Below are 24,568 nucleotides of genomic sequence, written 5' to 3' on the forward strand. Positions count from 1 at the left end.
GTTCTGGTAGGTGAACAATAAAATGATTCCTGGATCGAGCCTGGGGCAGAAATAGGTAGGGAAAATATATGGGTCAGTAACAGCAGATCATACCATGCCTATGCAAAAATATAAGCATATGGAGGACTGTACCACAAAGCTTGCAGGCTAGATGACAGCCTGTCAAACAGTTAAAAGTGGCAACTGCCTCAGTTTAGCTGTCTAAAAGTAGGCATCTACTGCCATTTCAAACTTGGTTGGCATTTATGTATTAATATTTAGGCAACTGAGCTGAGTACAGCATCCTTAAATACAGGGTTGCAGATGCCTGAAGCCTTAAATTCCACTGTAAATTTGACATCCCCATTCCTTTAAATATCAAGCCTTGCACTGTGAAAGGAGCACACCTAAGACCAAAAATCATTAGTAGCTACAGCACTGCGTGAAGCTCATTAGTTCCACATTGTAATCAGCTGAGTGATGCTGTCTTTCATACTCGTCTATCAACAACCAAAGGGACTGTGTAGGTAACATATGTTGGATCATCATGTGATGGGAAATGTCAGGCACCCATGCCTGGCCTAGGTGGGACGAATTCCACAACTGCTCAGGTTCTGGTTTTCTTTCCTGCCAGCGGAGCATCTCAACAGCAGGAAATCATAATATTGCCACTAGAAATTGTAAGACCTCATGTTGCCCACACTATCTTATCACTTGGCAGCTAGCAGAACAGAAAATAACAATAATCAAACAATATTTGTCATTATACTGATAGATTAGAATCTCTATCATTACACATTCTCTAGTTTAGTAGTTAAAATGTAAAATATATGCTTTCTAATTTCTTCATTGAAGAGCTGACTGATAATCCAATGACTTCATTGGGCATCTCAATTTGACTCATCACTATACTGCAACACATTTTAAACAGTTAATGAATCTTCGATCTCAGAAATGCATTTCACCTGCATCACATAATACTGTGGTCAAAAAGAATGGAATATTGCCATGACTTCTTCATTTCCTGAGAAGTATGAATCCTAGGTATATTTTTTTCTATTCTGAATTTACTCAGATGTATGAAAAACTTTATGCATTTCCTGGTAAAGACCTCATGGACTTGCACCTATGCTGCCCTTTTGGTATTTGTGAAGTTGCAAAGATCCAAAGAAAAAGATGAAACCGGGTATATACTTTACCGTTTGGCCAATGATCTGAATCTTCATGTTTTAGAAGACATCCATAGGTTTCCTGTTATCCTCAGGCACTTGCAAACCATTGGAAGAAGAAAAAGCACAAATTTTATTATTTGAAGAAATGTGATCATTTTTCTAATGGATCTATTTTATATATTTATTTTATATGAGTATATGTAAACATATACAAATTCTAAGAATGTTCTGCTTATGAAAAACTAATCAAATATGTTTCTTCTCCAAGGTTCTCTGGAAGCAAGTTAAAAAATGAGGTAAGTGCTATAATCCTTCCTTTTGTTTCTGTTATAATCCAGATTTTATGTGACCTGTGGTTTTCTTCCCATTAATTTATTTGAAAATTAGAACAATATTTTTAATTAAAGATTAGACTGCATAACTTGTTTGTTGTTTGTTTGTTTGTTTGTTTTTTTCCCATGGAGCTGAGTATTTGCTCATTTAATTATTCGAAGGAAAATAAGATTGGAAGGCACGTTCTGCATTTCCTGTTCCAGTCCAATTCCCTATAACCACAGAGGTTCATGATAGGCTTTCTTAAAGAAAGGATCAAGCTCTAGTTTAATTTTTCACATCAATTGCTTTTGCAGGAGGGTTAATTTGGAATCTCATTTGTCTGATGGGAAGCCAATTTTATTTATTTATTTATTTAAAATTACCTGAATTTTATACCTCCTGGTCAAGATTGTCTTTCTCTATGCTTTACTCTTTATGACAGTTTCCTGTGATATGTCTTTTTGTTGCTTTTGCTTGCTAGATGGAACAAGCAGCAGCTTTTAGTCACCTTGGATCAGCCTTACAGCCTTTCATTGTGCTTGTTCATATTTAAATATCTTTATAGAAAAAAAACCCCCACACATGAAGTCTCATAAATGGCATGTGTCAAATTTCTATTAGAAATTATGAACCCTAGAACTGTCGGGGGGGGGTTTGTTTTTTGTTTTTGTTGGTGGTGGTGCTGGTGATTGGTTGTTTTTTTCCCCGGACAAGTTGCCTACATTTTCACCTCTATATGCTGTGGTATAATCACTGTCATTCTTGTTGTATTTATAGTAGAAAATTACAGATTATGGTACATTAAGGTTAAGGATTGTTCACTGGATTGTTCTATGACACTGAGATCAACTGGCATGGAGTAGCCTGCATCCATGTTAGAAAACTCCTGAACCTACAAACCAGCATAGGCGCATCTCAGCCACATCACCACAGAGGAAAGTCCCTCGCATGCAGTAACTGTTGAAGGATGACTAGGAATTGTTTGGGAGACTGCAAACTGTCATGGGCCAAAAGAATACCAGGAGCCATTCAGAATAATATTGTTTCAGTATTGCCTGGGAACGTTACCTGACACCCTTTAATTTACCAGACTAAATACAATGCCTGTGATCAACTGATACACAGCAAGTCTTTCTCCTTTTTCATTTCCTGATAAGCAACTCCTAGCTGACAGCAGAAACTCCTATTGGTCCCTAAGAGTGTAGCTTTGCTCTATTGATTTTCATCCACTTTATTGCCATTATCTCAAAGCCATCCAGATCTTTCTACATGACCTCTTGGTCTTCCTCTTTATCGGTGACTTCATTAGCTCAAGTCAGACAATTTAAACTATGAAATGTTCAGTTAGATCAGCCCCAAGTCTAATCTCTGAGAATCTTCAGTCCCTTTTCAACCCAGTAGTTTACCTGTCAACACAACATTTCATCTAGTGCCAGTTTCTTAAACATTTTACATTCTTGTACTAATCCCCATTCTCACCAGCATAACTAATCATTTCCCACAGTGATACCATGGCAAGTATTTTAGTGAGGTTCAGATAGATTACATCTGCTGCATTTTCCCTGCTCAGATAATCAGCGATCTTACCAAGAAAAAGATAGTGCTATACTGTGGGATATCCCCAACGTATTTAAGGTTTCATGAACACCACTACAGCATTCATTTTTTCAGAGCTTTGAGATGGAAAAATTCTGTTTCCTTTGGCACAAATGAATGCACATTTACTTCCGATTCTGATGTGGCATTGCCACTCTGTTTGGGCATTGGCAGTCCCATAAACCTGTCTTGTTTCTGCCACAAAGTTCAGCACCTTGGTCCTGCCAGAAAAAGAATCACAGAGAAGTCGGCGGAAATAAGTGAGAAAGTGCACAGCAGTATGCGTGTTTGATTGGCTAGCTCTGTGTTGTCTGAAAATATTCAGGCAGGCCTGAAAAGATAAAAAAAACCCAGCTTTTGTGGTCAAAACTGACTTTTGACAATCTGAAAATTTGGCAACATACTTTCCATTAAAGTGAACAGGTGATATACCCTTATTCATTTGCTTGAAAGTACATGCAATAAGGTATTCCAGAAAGATTTACAGTGATTGCATAAGGTGTAATTCTCAGCAGGAACATAAAGACATTGAAAAGATGTTAAAGCACTGATTGTCTAAATATACTGAGTAAATGGCATTTGAATGAACACTTATTGAGTGCCAGGGACACTGTTTACTTCTGGTATGTTTTATCACATTTTCTAGTATTCTCTCTGTAGGGGGAGATATCAGCAAATTCTTTTATCTTAACCAGTTAGTGCACCATTAGAGTCTGCATGGTTAATTAGGCAGATAATATTACTGTCATTATCCTAATGTTAAATGGCCATTAGAAACAGATGGCATTAAATTGAAAGGGCAAGTGGCAGTGGTTTAAAATATTAAGTCTAGAACTCAGGCACAGTCATATAAGTCCATTAGCGAGGTAAAGAACATTGCAGATTATCTTCTCTGAAACCTCCCACCACCACCACTGCCCTCTTTTAAATGAACTAGTCCCTTTTAATCAAGCTTTTAATGTATTTCATGGGTAATTGCATAATGAAATAATTGAGATTGCTCCTGTTATTAAAAAAAAACAACACTGAATACTGATAGACAATTATAAAGCTGCAAAAGTATTGACATGAAGAAGTACTAATGTTTCTAAATTTCTATAATTTATTTGATTTAGAGCTTTGTATGTATTTGAATAATAGACAGCACAGGCTACGTGTGTTTACATTATGTATGTTTTAATGCCTGGCTGTTTTGGCAGACATATCACCCTGTAAAAATGGGGATATATATATATATAGTGAATAAGTCAGTTACAGCTATAGTTTTCTGAATTCAGTATTTGAGAAAATTTCACTTGAAACTGGCTGCTGAATGATAAGTCAATATGTATAGGAAAAAACTCCACTTTGCACATTTTTACACTATATGTTCCACTGTGTACCTACTATTTCCACTTCACTGAAATCTGACTGTACGCAAAGGGGTAGGGAAAGGTGACTTGAAGTACCATTCAAACATATAGTGCATGGTCATAAATTCCATCCATTAGTACAAAGGGAATCTGCACAGAAGTAACGGATTTACCACAGGAATATGTAGAAGACTTGCTCAAGGCTCTGTACACGACCTTTATCTAAGGACTGGGTGAGTTAAAATGAAACAAAGGGTTTCAGCCAAATAGTCTTCTCTAGGTTTGACTGCGACTCTATGAGAATAAGTACGATTCAGTCAGTAAGGACAGGATCATAACACAGATTTTATTGCTTTAATTATCTTCCTACACTGGAATCCAGATTTGGATAAGCATCAGTATTTTGGGAGGATTCTCTGAACGTAACTATTTTGGAAGACGGAGGGACTCATGAGATAATATACAAATTTAACGTTAATTGTTGGCTTCAGTTAAATCTACATTAGCTATTTAAATGTTCCTGTTTTTTCCCTTCCATTTCAGGGTGGTTTCACTCGTAAATATTCTCTGAGTTCCAAAACTGGAACTCTCCTCCCAGAATTTCCAAGTGCTCAACATCTTTTGCTTCAAGGGTGCATTTCTAAAGACAAGGTAAAATGTGAGCTACTTCTCTTCTGACTTACCGATCAAAAATTGCCACAGAAAGTTTCTTCATATCTTGGTCTTTAAGGTATTGACATGAAAGAGCCAGAAATGTCCATAATCAAACAGAGGTGACTGATTTATAGAGGGGGCAAACCTTTACTAACACCGATTAACTGGCTTTCCACTGGAAAGGTGGTTGAATTATTTACCTATTAACTGACCTAGTATTTTACAAACTGATGGTATGTAAGACGAGAAGAGCAAAACAAACAAATAACTGAGACTTGTATTCATTCCAAATGCCTTTGGATTTAAAGTAAATTTTGTTCTGATTAGATCAGAGCAGATAATTCACAACAAATAATTAGATAAACTTCATTCTCTTTCATTAATTGTTTGAAAAAAGACTGAAAATCTGAGCATATGAGTTTGCTGGCCCAGGTATTGCTGGCATATGTTTTATGTCTTTGACTACTTGCTGTGTCATTTCTGGTCACATTATGGACTGCTGCATCCCTGAACTGTGCTAGAAACCTTCTGGTGTACCTTGTGAACTCCTCAGTTTAGCCTCCAGTAAGGATCATGATGCTGGCTGTCTTGAGATATGTTGCTTTAAATGTTTTTATTTTAAGAGCCCTTCCTCTTAAGTTTGTTCTGTGAAAGTAGTGAAGCCTGAGATTCTAGACGTGAGGATCTAAACAAAGGGGCCATCTGTAGTACAGATATCTTAGCTGGAAATCTTACAGTTCCTAAAGAAAGCCCAAGAACCGATGTGCTCAGCAGTGTGCATCACCTACTACTATAGTCTCCATTGACATCTCCCATACATACAACATTCTCATAACATTTAAATCTGAAGAGCATTTGAGGTTCTTGGCAGACCCGATATAGCAGTGTAAGCAAAACTGAATTTTACCATTCCAACAATGAAGAAAAAGATGCAACTGATTTTCTCTTCAGTCTTGGGTCAGCAACATGTAATTGCTCTGATATTGGGACCAGATAATGGGAGTCTCTGGCAGGGCTTTGTAGGTGTCTGGGGACAGACATAGACTTGTGACAAGACTGTGGGAAGAGAGATGAATTTCTGTGAGTGTGTCTCTCTCTCTTTCCTTGCTGCTCTTTCCTTATACTTTTAATTATTTTTTTTTTTATTTCCTGTTTTCTCTTCTGTTTTTCATTCAACTTATCTGATGAAGGGTTATTGAACCTAAGGTATTTAGCTACTTTGATGAAGAGAGCCCATATATGAAGTTTGACTCTTGCATTAAACTTCCAAGAAATTGCATGCAACTGAAATCTCTGGAGAGTCCATAAATGAAGCAGCCTGCGCTAAAATAGGTTGATAATTTCTGCATTTTATGTTTCCAAACAAAATTTACCCAAACTTTAAACTTCCATCAGCCCTTTAAAAAAAAAAAAAAATCTTTAAAATGTTCTTGAATCTTACCATTTTCCATTCTTTTTCAAAGATATGTAGTTACAGAAGCAGGTCTGAAAGTCAGCACCATCCATTTTCAAATAAATCTGCATAGTAAACCTATTGAAATAAGGCAGTACTAGGTTCATTTGAAAGCTGATATTGATTTACTGGCGAAGTTCACAAGCTATAACAAACTTTCTGTGATTCTGGACTGTGAGAATGGTTTTTCTAGCACTTTTCAGTCCTTGAAATACATTAAATTTACATGAAATACATTAGATTTAAAGACACTAAAATTCTTGTTTTATAATTTCCTACAAATGAAAAAACCAGTACATTTTTTACAAAGCCTTCTAATACTTCAGCACAGTTATTAAAATAAGGGAATATTCTGCTCAGATAAATCAGCCTGATGAGATGAAAGGGAGCTCTGCTTTTTAAAGTTCAGTTTGTGTAAGGCAGTGATTAAACTTTGACCAAATGACTGGCAGCTATTTTCTCATTTGTCCAACTAGATGATGTTTCAGAACACTCATAGACGCCTATAGTAGCCTAATGATTAACTTGCACTACTCTTTGGGATTAATCTTAGCTTTGGAAAGGTGAATTTACCATCTGCCTGGCTAACCTAGTTGTTGCCTTGCTTTGATACCCACATTTTCACATTGTATACAGATTCAGACGCTACATTTCTGACAACAACATTGCAACTTCAAGATATTGCCAAAGAGTAGAGATGAGTGACCTCCTCATTACTGCTGACTATACAGACTGCCTATTTGTAAATATGCATTGTAATATAGTTTATATTCTACTTTTAAATACTAGCTACAGAAAGCAGAAACCTAGATAACTTTAGCAGTACAGAGCTAAGAAACAATGTTTAATCTTTCTTTCTTCCAAAATAGGTAGATACTCTTATCATGATGTACAAAACACACTGTCAGTGTGTCCTTGACAATGCAATTAATGGGAACTTTGAAGAGGTATGTTGTTTGAACACACATTCTTGGTATATATACACAGGGAGCCAAGAAAGCATAATTTATGGTCATTAATTTGGTTCCTACTCCTTTAGATTCAGCATTTCTTGTTACATTTCTGGCAAGGAATGCCTGACCATCTTCTTCCCCTGCTTGAAAATCCCATCATCATTGACATCTTCTGTGTTTGTGACTCAATCCTGTATAAGGTAAGTTAAACATTTAGCTACATGGATAATCACAACCATGTAACAGCTTTTGCATGTGTAAAAACAGCATTGAAGTTAGAATAACAGGATGCTACAACTGCTTTCTGCCTCTTACCTGTGTCAAGCAGCAAGGATTCCTTAGAAATCGAGAACATAAAACTGACACGTGTAAGAGCTGAATTCCAGTCACAGTTCCGCTGCACACTTGATGTGTGACTATACACACACACACAAATGGTGAAATCCTGACCTACTTGCTTGAATGTAGCTAAAAGAAATGCTTCTGTGCTTCACTGACAAGGCTGGCTAAATTAAGCCTGGATGAAAACTGAGGCCTTGCTTTTACTTAAAAGATTATTTCAATGTCTACCAGTAAAGAAAGTGTGGCAGTGCAGTGAGGTGATTCCATGTGTGAATCTGCTACTCAAAGGTTATGTCAGGCCGCGGTTTCATGTTGCAGAGTTGGAACAATACTGGGCTAAGATATTCCTGCCTCTTCTGCCTGCTACACCTCATTTCTGTTTCAGTGCTGCTAGATGTACCAGCAAAACTGCTGCACTCCTTACTGGTTTGGGTTTAAAAAAATTTTTGGTTTTGTGCCACATCAATTCTTTGATCTAGTTCACAGCATGATCATAGAATAGTTGAAATTAAGTGAAAATAAGGAATATTACAAGCTGAGGATTGAGCAATAGATCACAGGGGAAAAATAAAGAAAGTAACGCCAATAAAGTTTCTTGAGTTTTTAATTTGGAAAATTTGGAAAATTTTGGAAATTTGGAAATTTGGAAATTTGGAAAAATTTGGAAAATTTTCCAAAAAAAATTTGGAAAAAAAAAATAATGATCAGATCTGATCATTAATTAACAGCGACAAAGTGTTTAAATTCCTCTGATAGGACACGCCATACACATTGGAAAGGGTTGTCATCCTGTCTCTAACACATTTCACAACCACATATCAATGGGGAGAAATAACTATTGTCATTAACAGCAAACATCAAGCAGTTGAAGCAGGAGACTTGGGACTGTTTAGCACTGGTATCTGAGTGTCATCTATTTATCATTCTTTACTGTACAAAAATACAGGGAAAAATCCAGAAAATAGGAAAACACACATTTCTTGGAAGCATATCAAACTGTAAACTAAGAAGACATTTTAGTTAGCAGAGTGAAGCAATGGTGATTATAATTAAAGATGATAATTACTACCCTGGAGATGAGCCATTAAGCCTCCTTTACTTGCAGAGGTTATATTGTACCTTGAATTTATGAGTTTTTTACCTGCTCCAATTGTGCTGTTCCAATAGATCCAATATGAACTTTATTTGTAATAAATATTTAATGTGACAGAAGAAGAAATACCACAGGAGCACTAAATTAGAAATTGAAAAAGGCAGAATTTCTCAAAAGTTCATACGTTTACTATTGTGCCTCTTCTTTGTCTCTCACTATTTCTCACTTACAATCATGATAGATATTCTTGACAGCACATCTGGCAGATTGAAGGAGGAATTTTATTGTGCTTTTATCAAACCATTTACATTAGTAGTGGAAACAGATTTTTGGGACATAGGCTAACATCTTTACTCTCCGCAATAATGTTCCCCAGAAGGCATGTCAGAGGGCACAATTTTTTTGACAAAACAGTTCCACATAACGTGTAGCTATGGGGGATTAGTCCCAAGCTATGAACACCTTCAGTGCCACGTGCAGAATGGCAGAAAGAAGAGTCAAGGGTTTAATAGCACTCAAAGGCTTGGGAGATGCTGGAGTATATGCTTTTCTGAGACTCACAGTGATGCTGGAAAAGTGTTTATGCATCTCACTTCTGCTCATTTTCCTACTATAAGACATGAGTGATAGTGTTTTCTTGTTTTATCGGCACACTGGCACACATTAGGAGCGTGAGCTGTCTAGGTACATAAATATCTCATGTGTTCCTATCTAATAGTGATGGAAGAAAACTAGGTATGTAAATATCTGAACAAGAGGTTGAATGGCTTAATTCTGTATAAATTTCCTGTTCTTATCACTTTGCAATCTAAGTAGACAAGACAGACATGAATGAATAAATGGTCAGTGGAAGCTTGATATAATTTTCTGTTGCCTTTTTGAAGGTACTTACAGATGTGCTCATCCCTGCAACAATGCAAGAAATGCCAGAAGGGTAGGTATTTGACACTGTATAATAATGCTACATTCTGCTTGTTAGTCATATGCCAAGTAACTAGTGGAAATTATATATTTCAGTTTTAGGACAGCAGAGTACGTATGGCAAAATACTGTCAGCCCTGAGCACACCTATAGAACTCCCTTAAAATAATACACAGTACTTTACTGGCTTGTTGGATAATTTGAAATAGGTTTCTTCTGACAAACAAAAAAAGAAACAAATGTCCTTGTGTTGTTTAAGTAAAAATAATTGTTACCTTTTTTTCAGAGTACTTTTTGGGTTTGTATTCTATGTATGACTATAATATCCAAACATTTTCTCAACAAGACATTAATAAGAGGAGAATTACTGCTGAGTCTTTCCATCTTTCCCATGAATGGCATCTTGTTTGGCGTTTTATGCCTGACTAAGGCCTTTAGCTTCACCTCCATCCCTGGGGAAGTGATGGAATAACTTATCCTTGCTGCCATCTCAAGGTATATCAAGGACAAGAGGGTCATGAGGGACGGCCAACAAGGCTTCACCAAGGGGAAGTCGTGCTTGACCAACCTCATCACCTTTTATGAGGACATAACGAGGTAGATGGATGATGGCAGAGCGGTGGATGTGGTCTACCTTGACTTTAGTAAAGCATTTGACACAGTCTCCCACAGCATCCTTACAGCTAAACTGAGGGAGTGCGGTCTGGACGACCGGGTAGTGAGGTGGACTGTGAACTGGCTGAAAGGAAGAAGCCAGAGAGTCGTGGTCAATGGGGTGGAGTCTAGTTGGAGGCTTGTATCTAGTGGAGTACCTCAAGGGTCAGTACTGGGGCCAGTATTATTCAATATATTCATCAATGATTTGGATGAGGGAATAGAGTGTACTATCAGCAAGTTTTCTGATGACACCAAGCTGGGAGTGGCTGACACGCCAGAGGTCTGTGCTGCCATCCAGAGAGACCTGGACAGGCTGGAGAGTTGGGCAGGGAAAAATTTAATGAAATATAACAAGGGCAAGTGTAGAGTCTTGCATCTGGGCAGGAACAACCCCAGGTTCCAGTATTGGGGAATGACCTATTAGAGAGCAGCGTAGGAGAAAGGGACCTGGGGGTCCTGCTGGACAGCAGGATGACGGTGAATCAGGACTGTGCCCTTGTGGCCAAGAAGGCCAATGGCATCCTGGGGTGTTTTAGAAGGTGGGTGGTTAGTAGGTCGAGAGAGGTCCTCCTTCTCCTCTACTCTGCCCTGGTGAGACCACATCTGGAATATTGCATCCAGTTCTGGGCCCCTCAGTTCAAGAAGGCCAGGGAACTGCTGGAGAGGGTCCAGCGTAGGGCAACAAAGATGATTAAGGGAGTGGAACCTCTCCCTTATGAGGAAAGGCTGAGGCAGCTGGATCTCTCTAGCTTGGAGGAGACTGAGGTGTGACCTTATTAATGTTTACAAATATATAAAGGGTGAGTGTCATGGGCATGGAGCCAGGCTCTTCTTGGTGACAACCAATGGTAGGACCAGGGGCAATGGGTACAAACTGGAACACAAGGGGTTCTACTTAAATTTGAGAAGAAACTTCTTCTCAGTGAGGGTAACAGAACACTGGAACAGGCTGCCCAGGGGGGTTGTGGAGTCTCCTACTCTGGAGACATTCAAAACTCACCTGGACACATTCCTGTGTAGCCTCATCTGGGTGTTTCTGCTCCAACAGGGGGATTGGACTAGATGATCTTCTGAGGTCCCTTCCAATCTCTAACATTCTGTGATTCTGTGATATCTCTAATGGTTTATGGATTTCTTATGGTTTATTCTTAAAGCTAGCATTTTTCAACCTATTTCAATTTGCAGATGGCTTACATTTTTTTTCTCAGAGGAGGTACAGATCAATATATAGTCAATTTTCACCTTTTGATGATTGGTCATTTCCTGTTTCCTTTTGGTGACGTCTGAGAAGTAATTCACAATATATCCATGAATCTGTTTATCACAGATTGAAACCAAATTATTTAAAATAATGCAAGGCAATTTTTATTGATGTTTCTCTAAAACACTCTTTTTTTTCCTATAGTTTACTGGCAGATATAAGAAATTTTGCAAAAAACTGGGAACAGTGGGTTGTTTCCTCTTTGGAAAATCTACCAGAAAACCTGACAGATAAGAAACTACCTATTGCACGAAGATTTGTTTCCTCCTTAAAACGACAGACGTCATTCCTACACCTAGCACAGGTAAACAGAATAAGACTATACGTGCAAAAAATTGTCAATTAGATTCAGTACACCTTGCTGGCTATTGAGATATAATTCATTATTTTTTCAAGGTTCAACTTCAACAATGGAAGACTTAACTCTTGTAGTTTTAACCATGCAAGTAGGAAGCAGCCATAAATAGATCTGATCAAAATTTCAAACTTTAGAATTAGGAAAGAGAGAAAAGACCATGGTTATAATGAACTACTATCATGACAATCAAATTATGAAGTGGCATATATGGGTATTTGTTCCAAATCAGAAAAGATCAGATAATCCTTCTTGCCTAGCAAAGGTTTACTGTCTTCCCCAGGATGTTCTTTAGCGAGCTTATTTCTCTTTGAATTTTGACTGAAAGGAGAATATGTGAGTGACAGGTAGCTGAGGGCTCCAAGGCTGTGTTGGCAGGATGCAGGTGTCTGCAATCAAGAGGCATCCCCATGTGATGGTTTGGTAGACCTTAACAGAAGTATGGAATGCTTTTTGGGGCAGCTTGGGTTTTGAGGTGGTAGTCCTCATGAATAACCGTAGATGCACCATATATTCATCCTGGCATGGTTTTCTCTTTCACAGATATTAAGACAGAAGTAGCATGTGGGTGACACCATGAAGATAATCCGATAGGAAGGCACATTAGAAGAGTATTAGAAGTCTTAAGAAAGGGAAACATTGTCACATCCGATCTGTGAGAAAGCCAGTCATGATAAGAAAATTAAATAGAATATGATTCTTCTTTGAGGAGTTATTCAGGTGATCCCCAAGTGTGGGTCTGTGTTAGTTTTGGCTGGGATAGAGTTAATTTCCTTTATAGCAGCTTGTATTGGACTGTGCTTTAATCTGTGCTGGAAACAGTGCTGATAACACAGGGATGTTTTAGTTACTGCTGAGCAGGGCTTACACAGAATCAAGGCTTCTCACACTGCCCCCCCAGTGAACAGGCTAGAGGTGCACAAAAAGAGGGGACACAGCTGTGACAGCTGACCCCAGCTGACCAAAGGGATATTCCATACCAAAGACATCATGGTCAGCAATCAAACTAGGGGTGAGGTTGGCAGGGGTCTGCTGCTTGGGAACTGGCTGGGCATCGGTCAGTTGGTCATGAGCAATTGTTTGCGTTTGCATTACTTGTTGTTCTAGGTTTGTATTTTTCTCTCTGTTATTTTCTTCCCCCTTTTCTCTACAGTTTGCTTTTATTTATTTATTATTAACTGGTTTTTTCTCAACCCATGAGTTTTATTACTTTTACCCTTCCAATTCTCTCCCCCATGCCACTGGGGTGGGGGCTGGTGGGGAGTGAGTGAGGGACTGTGTGGTGCTTTAGTTGCTGGCTGGGCTTAAACCACAGCAATGTCTCGGCATTTACTTTGCCTTCTCTTACAGATTGCTCGACCAGCCCTTTTTGATCAGCATGTGGTGAATTCCATGGTGTCAGATATTGAAAAAGTTGATCTGAATAGTATTGGCTCTCAAGCACTCCTTGCAGTCTCAGGGAGCACAGACTCTGATGGTGAGGTCTACAGTGAATGTAAGTCCATGGTGATATATTTGTATCATTAAAAGTAATTCACTCTTTCAATCCATGATACACTAGTCTACTTGGAGTTGGACTGGGAAAAGGCACATGTAGACACTGCATTCGCTAATCTAGCTTGGTGTTAACTTCAATTGTTTCAAGAAAACCAGCTGATTGCCCTAGTGTGTCCTATGAGAACAGTAGCTTGCCCTGAGAAGTCATCCCAACCAGATGGCTTTAAATGGCTGCTGCAAAAATAATTACATGTCAGTTGCTAAGTGTAATAAAATCTCTTTTGAAGTTTTGTCCTAATAATATGGTGATCAATTCCTGAAAGGTGTCTCAATATTTGGATATTTAAGCTAGGTAACTTGTTTGTTTGTTTGTATAAATAGAATATTTTTTTCTGAAAGCAGATCTTCTTAAAAAATACATAATTTTCTCTAAAATGTAGCAGCTATTTTCATACACAGAATAGAGTGAAGTACAAATATTGAGAATTTCAATTCTCATATACATACCTGTTGCTGAAAAAAGATGTAACCATTTTCTCTGCTAAAAAAAGATAACTTTCGTCATAGGAATCATGTTGATTAGAGTTTGAAGAACTGAAAGGAGAGCAATAGTAATATGTTGTCTTCTAAATATTGTTACTTTGATCATCAAAGTTTGTTTTCTTTGATAGTTCACAATCCTATTCATATTTTCATTTGAATTGTCCATTTCTTACTTTCTCTGTAATTGTTTCCATTTTTGTTCTTTGTCTTCCATCACACTGGTTAAAAAAAATAAAAGGATAAGAGAAATAACTGGTCATTCAGACACTTTTTTGAAAGTGGGAATTGGGAAAGTTAGCTTTACATTTGATTGTTAAAAACGTGTAAAATATAAGGGAAACCTGAGACAGTATACATGTCTGCCACATTACAGATAAAGCTTTACTACTAAACTTAGTAATAGAAAGGTTTTCAAGGCTGAATCTTAAAATGAATGGGAAAAATAGGTATATTTTTTTTCCTTTTATTTTCTTGTAAAATTCCATTGTCTTACAACCTGCTTGATTGTAATACTTGAGTAGTTAAAATATATATGTGTGATGGATGTGTGTGTGCTTGCTTTGCTGTGGAGTTGCTCATTTCTTCACTGCTCTAATTCTTTCCTTTTTCTTTCCACGCTACAATATGTCATATGACTGGTGAGTGGCTTTTTCTCACATTCAGAATAGCGTGCGATGATATGTTCTCCTTTTTACATGGTAGATGACTCTATTACAGTGTTCCAAGAACTGAAGGACCTTCTAAAGAAGAATGCCACTGTGGAATCTTTTATTGAATGGTTGGATACTGTGGTTGAACAAAGGGTCATCAAGGTACCTTTCAAATGTTCTGCCTGACTCAAGACCAAATCCTACTTCCCTTTCTCCTTACACAATCTCTTACTATTGGTTTCCCGCACTGGTTTCTCATCTCTGCTCCCATGTCCTTATTGGAACAGGGGAGTTCTGGTTTGGTGTGAAAGGTTCTAGTGTCATTAGTTCTAGTTAATCATGTTGACTGTTGTTGAACAGTCTTATGTGTGTGACGAACTAAGAAGTATCTTAACGAAAGCATTAAAGTCCGGCCTGTCATAAAAATGAAAGAAGCCCATCCATCTTATCTGTGCATGCAGAATCACAGGGGTATTGCCCAGTGATTAAGGTGAACAAAAGTTGTTTCTTAGAGAATCCATTATTTCTTTCATGGTATTCAGAATCTACTGTATGTGGTATAACTTAATGAAGCAGATGGATTCAGAATTAGCTAACCTGTGGAAGGATTTCTACAGACCAGGAGAGAAGATAGACTTTTGTAGCTTTCTAAGGTGCTTAACTTGGTAATTGACGGTTTTGATGGGATTTTTCCCCCCTTGATTTGCCAGATGTTTTATAATTAGAAGTATTTTATATGCATGTAGTTATACAGGAACAATTACACTGAAGTTCAGAACAAAATAATTGAGTTCTGAGTTGTAACTCAAGAGATATTTACCCAATTTGTGACTCTAATGAATGTAAACTAGCAGAATAAAATGTTAATGCATTGCTTGCTAGTAGCTAAACACTGGTCATCCCATCAGGTCACATTGTACCTGGAAATATCTTATCCATTGTTTTAGGGAACATCTTGACATGAATGGATGCAAGAGGAGGAGACAGTGCAGTTAGCCTTGACTGACTTGCAGAAGAGTGACTGCCGCTTACAGAATAACAATGGGCATGTCATTTTTTCTTTATTCACCTGTTTTCCCAAATATCAATAGAGACAGTGATAATTTATTTTTAAACCACTCTGGGTTTCCTAACATTTGCTGTCATGTGTGAGCAGCACAGTGAGGAGCTTTGGATGATTCAAGGCAGCAAAGCCAAAACAAGTCCCCATACATGTTCACCTAAACAGAAAACTCCCACTGAAGCTGAGCAGTTACAACTCCCATTAGAACTGAATTGTTATGGTGTAAAATTGATTCCACAATTTCAGAAGACAATTCCTGATAAACAAGACAGGCAGAAAAAGTGAAGCATTCTCTCATTCAGCATCTACTATGCAATATTGTATTATTAGAGTTAGCAGGTATAGTTTCTAGCATTGTTTTCCTGTAATTAGAGTTAAGAAATACCTACAAGTCCTGATATATGGCTAGGTCAAACAAGCAGAAGCTAATAATTTACAGCACCTGTAATCCTTCCATTGCTGCCTGCCTTCTGTCCATGCTTAAAGTGCGGTTACTGTCAGACTTGCACAACAGCTTCTCTCTGCTTGCTGTTTGAGAAAGCAACAAGGCATATGTTACCACATGAAGAAATCACTGCCAGAGCAAAGTGACAGTATGAAATGAGCAGCATTAAAAGCATCAATAGTAAACATACCATTTTGTAAGGGAAAGACTGGCCGGTATTATACTGATCACATTAAAGTACAAAGAGCAATTTCTGTTCCCTGTTTATCCGGAATAACATAGTGCCAGAGGGTGTTTGGTGTTTTGTTTTGTTTTTCTTCCCTGTACACTTGTATATTTACAGAATAATTCAGCATCTTTAATACTAGAATGTGAGACATTTCATATACCGTCAGGGCACAACAGACCTCAAGCAGTACGCAATTTGATTTATCTAACATTGTCAGAGCTCTACTCTGGTTGCACTGAAAAGAGTGAATGCTGCTCTTCTTTATCAGTCTAGGACACACATTATGAAGACAGTTTGAATCAGGCAGCTTGATGCACCCTGTCGCATCAGCCTAAGTCAAGGACTCCTTGAACTCTCAAGCATATTCAGTTCTCCTTTTCCTCCTGTCTGCAGAAAGCAAGTTAATGTACTTAACAGTATTTTACTGTTCTCTTTCAGGCAAGCAAGCAAAATGGGAGGTCATTAAAGAAAAGAGCTCAAGACTTCCTTCTCAAATGGAGTTTTTTCGGTGCTCGAGTGATGCATAACCTAACTCTAAACAACGCATCGAGTTTTGGTACCTGGTCTTTGTAAAAACACTTATATTTTGTACATATGTGTTAGCACTTACCAGCTTTCCACCATTTCCTCAACAGAGGAACCTGTCTTGGTCTAAAGACTCTTTGATCAAAGCCACAAATGCTGTGTAACTTATTTTTCTAACTATTATTTCACAGTAAATGCTAGCAATATTTTGTTGGTGACCTGTGGTGTATGTTAATTTTTCAAAGGCATTTTTCATTTGAATTGCTGTTTGGCACTCCTTTACCATTTAAAAGCTAGAAGCTCTGTTTGTTTTGATACAACAATGAAAGCATAACTGCGTATCTCAGTATTAGAGACCGAAGATTTAAATTATTAGTTTTACATGTGAGTCAGTTTGTTAAGAAATTACTGATCCATAGAAGTTCTTGTGCATTTCATAAAAGAGAAAAGATTTCATAAAAGCAAAATGGCATATCACCACTAACTTAATTCTGAGATCAGCAAGCAGTTAATTGAACAGTGTTTGTGTCTTTTAAAAATTAAGGTTTACATGTCCATCTTCAGAAATGCTTACATTTTTTGGGACTCTCAGGAAGAACCCTTTTTAAAATAGAAGATGATAGAACAAATGAAACTCATTTTAAATCTATTATATAATTTTCTAAGTTTCATTGTAGGTACATTGTTATCTAAAATTTAGAGGGTGTTTGAAACAGCTGTAAGGAGACACACATCTTAAATGTGATATATCCTTGAAATAAGGTCAAAGACTTCACCAGTTATTGTCTGGTTATTTAGCACAAGGCAAACAGAAATAGAGCAGAGGCATTCTAGCAGACTTCAGCCTTATCTAGCTCCACTGTGTGCCCTCTTCAAGTATAAAGCATGTCTCACTTTCATCAGTAGTTTTCTTTGATGTAATTAGTGGTCAAATAGCCTACAGGACAGTAAACAATTGAGCTAGGTGGGCCAGTGCAAAGAGAGATTAGAACTAGAAGTTAGGCACTATTCCTTGTTGGTCTTGCCAGGTCATGTAAAGTCCACAATTATTTGTTTGTTTCACTGGCTTCTTGTAGAGTGCTGAGAGATGGTCACAAAGATAACTCAGCTACTCTCTCTCTCTTTCTTCTCGAAAAGGTTCTTTTCATTTGATCCGCATGCTACTAGATGAGTACATCCTGCTTGCCATGGAGACACAGTTCAACAATGACAAAGAACAAGAACTCCAGAATCTACTGGACAAATATATGAAGAATTTAGGTAATTAGAGCTTAGTTCTTTTGAATGCACTCCTCTATTTTCAGAACTTGTAATATTCATTCAACTTCAAACAGAAGCAGGGTTACTGTCTTCTCCTGAAGGTGTAGTTATATGAAACGTCTAATTCACCTGAAAAGTTTGTGACTCAGCAATTCATTCCCAACTTCCTACTACAGTTCAGTTAACATTTTGTGGGAATGTGAATGCAGTGGATCAGTGAAATGATCTTCAATGCAACAAACACTTGTAGGTATACCAGAAGGGCCACAAGCTGAAGTGTGAAAAGAGGTATAAGTAGCAGGAAGGGCAAGAATTCCTAATCCAGTTTTCCTGTTGAAGCTTAGATAGGTAATTACATATTGAACTAGGAATGTATTAAATGTTACCAAAATGCAAATGTCCCTGCAACATTGGAACACTAGTTGGGAGCCCTATTTAACATACGGCTGAAGTATTACTATGTGGAAGAGAAACAAAATTAATTTAAACAGTATTCTTAACATTTTCCATCTAGCAGGTTTCTTCAAGATTAGACAGTTTGAAGTCATATGCTCCAGGTCCTTTGTCATAAAATGAATGAATATTTATTTGGATCAAGTTCTGATGCAGGTTAATCCCTAAAATCTGATGAAACTTGACTGGGTTCTGCTGAATTATTTTTTATTAACATTAGCACTGGCAATCAATGTGTATCTTTTTCGTTGTTGTTGGTCTGTAATCTGCACTTTGCTGCAAGAAACTTGCATAGAATTTGTCTGACAGCAGATGCTGCACTTCTTTCAATTCAGCCTTTGGGAAAAAACTTGTCCTATGTAACACTTGCCTTATCCTTGGATGCTTAGGCAAAGTACTTGAAACCACAAGGTAAAGTCATGGTTTCCACTGAAGAATAGCAAAACTTCCACTGACTTTATCAGTAGCCTGCAGAAAACTGAAGAACTACTGAGTGTAACAAATATTTTTCTCTAGATATCAGTATGAAAACAGAGCTCAACCATTCTGAAATTCCCATTGTTAACTCTTTAGGCTGAAGTGTCATGAACCTGATTCACTCAGTGCAATTTACTTGACTCCATTGCTGACATTTACTTCAAGGGAATAAATCTGATCCATACCTTCACTATGATGGCTTCAGTAAGGAGCTGACACTCTGCGGTGTAGATCTGTGGTCAGGGAATATGATACTAACAGTTCCACTGGGAAGATCAAGGCTAGAGCAATACTTGTATTCATTGGCTACATGCAAAATATGGAGGCTTCACTGGGTCTTGATCAAAGATATGAACAAATCAGGCAGCTCATATGCTGTCTATACACTAGTGGTGAAATTACATGCAATGAGCATACATTACAGCCACCAAGAATTTTCGCTTACTCTTGCAGATGCAAGCAAAGCCACCTTTACTGCATCACCAAGCTCTTGCTTCCTAGCAAATCGTAACAAAGCTGCTCCTCTGCCCAGTGACACTTCAGTCAAAAATGAGTGTCTAGGAGAGCAAACCTATGTGTCTTTGTCAGCTAGCCAGCCCAGCAGTGTAGCTTCTGGTCTGAACCCCTTCACCCCAGGAGATAATGAGACTATGCAGCTGACAGGTATGGATCAGTTCTTCTAATTTATCCTTCTCTTGTTTGCTTGTTAGTCTTTCAGTCCACAGTAATGTTTTGCCATATGAGCAATGACCGTATGCTTTTATAAAGGCCTCTAGTAAATAATATTTCATGAGCTCACCCTCTGTGCTGATTTACAGAAGGTGGCAATTGTAAAGCCCTGCCAGTAATAGATCCTATTGGAACAGTGGTAAAACTGTCCTATACCTCTTGGTTTGGTGAGGTTCTTGTGAGGAGACAATGAACACTGACACCTGGAGCACCTGAGGCTTGTATTATAAGCGCTGGAATTTCTCACTGCATGTGGCAGCCTCCAAGCTGGAGAATGAAAGTAGGAATCTTTGTAGCCTAAAGCCATGGATTAAAGAACATGTGCTGTATAGATGGGGGGCAATGCATATCCTTTGTAAAGGTTTCAATTGGTAGTGTACACTTCACCAGAGGGTTAGTGTCTTAACAGATCTGCTCTATTCAGCAGTATTGCACTATGAATGCTAATCATGGCTAATGCTTACTTATTACAGGTCAGATGGAGCTGTCTCAAAGCACTGGTCACCTGATGACTCCACCCATTTCACCAGCCATGGTCAGCCGAGGAAGTGTTATCAACCAGGGGCCAATGGCTGTGAGATCTCCAAGTGTAGGTCCAGTGCTATCCACACATTCACAGTGCTCTTCCTACTCAGAACCCCTTTACCAGACTTTGTCACAAACTAATCAGAATTACTATGGAAATAATTCCAATTACCAGGCCGCATTCAGAACTCAGGCCCATTCCACTTCAGGAGTTTACCACCACAGAGCAGAGCACAGCCGATTCAATGCCTTGAGTGAACAGCAGTTCTCCAGAGACTACTTCAGCAACAGTTGTGCTGTGTCTCCATACAATGCCAGATCCCCTTCCAGCTATGTTCCCTCATCCATGTCTCAGGACACACACAATATTCAGTTTCTGAATGCTGGGAGTTTCAATTTCTTGAGCAACTCAGTGTCTACGTGCCCAGGAGCAGCATATCCCACTAATGCTTCCAACGGTATTAATATATATTTTCTTTTTCTCTTCTATTTCTCTTTCCTTGCTGGAGTAGAACACTGCTTTTTCTCTGCTTTTTTCTATGGAAGTTGTTTTCAGTTCTTATTTATACTTTCCTGTTTTCTGCTTCTTTCAAGACACATAAAGATTGTAAAGCAGCTAAACAAGCTACTTAAGGATTTATTTTCCTCTGCTGAATCCTCTGTTGACCTCAAATGCATCTGCTGCACCTATGCTAATCTTTCTTTGGCGCAACCACCATGTCTTGCGCAAAGGAAGCAAAACCAGGGTGTCCTTGTGATTTAACAATCTTGAAAAGCCCCCAGAACATCTACTATGAAACAGAGCAGCCAAAAGATAACTTGTCTCTGGGATAAGCATAATGGACCATTCTAGTCACAGGGTCAGGATGGTAAAATGAAATATAAAAATGTGCATTAGCTTTAGTTTGAGATTTTTGCCCTAATATTTCTCATACCTCAAATGTAAAGTTATTGCCACAATCTGCTTCAGAGATGTAGTCAGCAAAACCACTCCCCTCTTCTGGAGGAAAGACAGAGTGGAAATATTGCTTTTACGTGGATTTGTATATGCAGGAAGTATGTACTTCCATGCAGATTTTCTTTCCAAGTATACTTTCCTTGATTGTATGCTTCAGAAGGGAGCGCTGAATCATGGATAGGAGTCCCCATGGTGTCTCTCATGACCACCCTTATTGCAGGCTACTGTTTGGTTCTGAACTTAAAATGGAAGGCCAGTTCTGTACTGAAGGCATGACAGAACTTCTAGGATTTTTTGCACCCTTACTACCACCCCTCTTTTGGGTCAGTCACTGTATACGTTACTAATGTTTCTAGGCTGTGTGTGTACACAAATAATCTTACTCTCAAGGGGCTCAGCTGGTAACAATTACCCATTGTCCAAGATTATCACATGCTACTACCCTACCGATTCTCTTCAACAGTAGTTTCACTCTGCTTTTCTCCAATCTCCTGTCAATAGGATATTATGGAAACAATATAAATTATCCAGAATCTCACAGGCTTGGAACAATGGTGGATCAACATGTTTCTGTAATCAGCAGTGTAAGCAGCATTCGATCATTGCCATCATACAATGATATACATGATCCACTGAATATCTTGGATGACAGTGGAAGAAAACAAACAGCCTCATTCTACACAGAGTCCTCACCTTCAATTGTCTGTCGGACTCCTATGCGTAAGTATAGGTAGCAAGTGAGCAAGACCTATTACCTATGAACCTTCTAACATCCTAACCAGTGCTGAGGATTAAACTGTAGCTCACATATATGGTATATGAGATGCAACATAGTGATAAAATAGCTCAGTAGCTAGGGTGTATCATAAGATGTATTTTCCTTAAAATTGCAGGACACTGGGTTTAATAATTCTTCACTTCCATAAGGAGAACTATGATCCATTGTCCATGAGTAGTGGAATAGCTGCCCCGAATTGCAGAAAAATCCATATCAGGAAACACTTTTTAACTGTTATGTGAGCTAATAATGGACTGGGGTCTTCTAAGGGCTCTTATGGATCTTCACTGTCAAACAGATCAAATGAACCCTGGATCAGGGATGTCTAGATATACACTTGTAGTATGGTCCCTTACTGTCTTATGCTTCAACTGTGTGTTAGGCAAGGCACCAAATAACAGTGAATTTTAGGTGAAATACGCTAACCCCAATGAGTTTGTTTTGGTATATACATGGCAGCTGAGTTTGGCCTCACATTCCAAAAAGGCATGCATGGAAGACACCGTTTGTTTCTCCACAAGATTACCTCTTCCTACTACTTACCTGTTAACTTTGCATAGAAGATCAGACACTACTTGCCTCATTAAGGCTCTGCAAGAACTCAGTGCTCAGTTCTTTAAAGGATGCTAAAGAGGAGGGGGGAAAAACAGTACCACCAAGCAGGGACTGTGCCCATCAAGTATCTTCAGTATTCTGTGTCAATATGTGCCAGGTGGTGGCAGTGATGCCACCAGTGAATATGGACCTGAATAGTGCAGGATATGGAAAGATGAACATAGTGCACATTAATAACTTTGGACAATTTTCATAGAAGATGGCTTGCATGCAAGCTATAAGCTTCAAGCCCATAGATGGATTTTTAGCAGACTTACACATGGGGTTTGACCCGTTCCCTGATAGTGTGAGGATGCACTGAAGGGAAGTTCTAGAAGTATAGGTAAATTGAGTGAAGTACAGAAGTGCTGACATTTCTGTCCTTCAGATGTTGTGCCTGGTAGACAAGCGTTTCCATCAGATGAAATTAGGTTGTGTTTTTTATTAAATTCAATAGATAGAAAAATTGCAATGATGGTAATCTTTTTTTCCCACAGCTTCAAACATGCAAACCACATCTTCCCAGTGTATGTATGGAACACCTGGTCAGTTCCATTCTCAGGAAAATCTGGAGTCCCATGGCCCACCAAGCAGAGATATGGTGTCATCTTTGCCGCCAATCAACACTGTCTTCATGGGTACAGCTGCTGGAGGAACCTGAACTGGGCGAGACATGTCAATACCTTAGGCTTACTTTCCAAATCCAAACATTAAGGCAAACCCCTTCAAGTTGGTGGGAAAATATTATATACAGGTGTGAAAGGAGACATTTTAGAGATATTAGCAGCCCTTCACACAAAAAAATAGCTATATTTAGAGTGGGTCCTGCTAGTGAATCACTCAGGATTGTTCTCACCATTGTGCCTGTTCAGTCAGAAATTCACGGTGAGCAGAAAGAGTCAGTGATACTTGCAAGGAAGACTAAGTTGTACCAAAATGATTACATCTATTCCTAATTTATTAAAAATGCTATTTTAGTCTTTCACTTATGTCTTTTTGTATAAAAATGTTTATTTAATACATGTGTTGCTCATTATTTATTAGGATCACAGAGTAACTGTTTACTTTCTCTTATTTGACAGACTGTCAAATGTATGCATCCTACCTCCTATGGAAATGTTTACAAGGTCAATTTTTACTGTTTTAAACGAAACTAAGCCAAATTCTTAAGTTTTTTACTGTTGTGCTCTGGAAAGTCAATTTCAAATGCTTAGTGCCTACTTGTGTAAGTGAAAGTCCTCAGGAAAAAAATAAAACATATTGTGGAGATTTTTTTTTCTTTTAAAATAAGCCACTTTCTCTTCAAGTAAAACCAACAAAACATGCAAATATCATAAGCTAAACAATTGTGGTAGCCTGCCGCTCTATCCAGATAACTGAAAGAAATGAAACTGTGCCACAAAATGTTGTGGGATTTCAAAATTACTTGGGGTACGAGTCCAAAATTTCTACTGGTGGAAATCCACAAAAAAGGAGTACATCAACTTTAATAGGTTTAGGACAACTACCTATACTGAGACCAAAATAGCAAAGATGATGAAAAATATTATGCCACTCCAGATCAGCTATTATAATAACAATATATTTTACAGGCACGATGATATTCAGTATACAAACATATGTTTTTATATGTTTCTGGAGAAACCAGAATGAAACCAGGTGAAGAATATTCACTAATGATATAAAGAGGACAAAGAAAAGAACCCAGTTACAAAATAAGCTTTGTTCTACACTTTCAT

General features: G+C 38.2%; 1 protein-coding gene across 2 annotated transcripts in view; it reads left to right on the forward strand.

Annotated features, from left to right (window-relative positions):
* RFX6 (regulatory factor X6) overlaps window positions 1-24,159 on the forward strand; it is a 36,869-nt gene extending 12,710 nt beyond the window's left edge. The window contains exons 6-19 of one of the 2 annotated variants that reach the window (XM_065056727.1): window positions 1,420-1,447; window positions 4,958-5,065; window positions 7,391-7,468; window positions 7,561-7,674; window positions 9,794-9,843; window positions 11,893-12,052; window positions 13,454-13,598; window positions 14,861-14,955; window positions 16,969-17,086; window positions 18,193-18,315; window positions 19,699-19,908; window positions 20,448-20,957; window positions 21,959-22,177; window positions 23,327-24,159. In XM_065056727.1, the coding sequence (XP_064912799.1) occupies window positions 1,420-1,447; window positions 4,958-5,065; window positions 7,391-7,468; window positions 7,561-7,674; window positions 9,794-9,843; window positions 11,893-12,052; window positions 13,454-13,598; window positions 14,861-14,955; window positions 16,969-17,086; window positions 18,193-18,315; window positions 19,699-19,908; window positions 20,448-20,957; window positions 21,959-22,177; window positions 23,327-23,490 (2,122 nt within the window). In that variant the 3' untranslated portion in view covers window positions 23,491-24,159. Of the gene's footprint in view, window positions 1-1,419; window positions 1,448-4,957; window positions 5,066-7,390; window positions 7,469-7,560; window positions 7,675-9,793; window positions 9,844-11,892; window positions 12,053-13,453; window positions 13,599-14,845; window positions 14,956-16,968; window positions 17,087-18,192; window positions 18,316-19,698; window positions 19,909-20,447; window positions 20,958-21,958; window positions 22,178-23,326 lie in introns of both variants that reach the window. The other variant, XM_065056726.1, reaches the window with a different exon arrangement.
* The last annotated feature ends 409 nt before the right edge of the window (window positions 24,160-24,568 follow it).

This window comes from Columba livia, chromosome 3, assembly GCF_036013475.1.
Source record: "Columba livia isolate bColLiv1 breed racing homer chromosome 3, bColLiv1.pat.W.v2, whole genome shotgun sequence".
Taxonomy (NCBI): Eukaryota; Metazoa; Chordata; class Aves; order Columbiformes; family Columbidae; genus Columba; species Columba livia.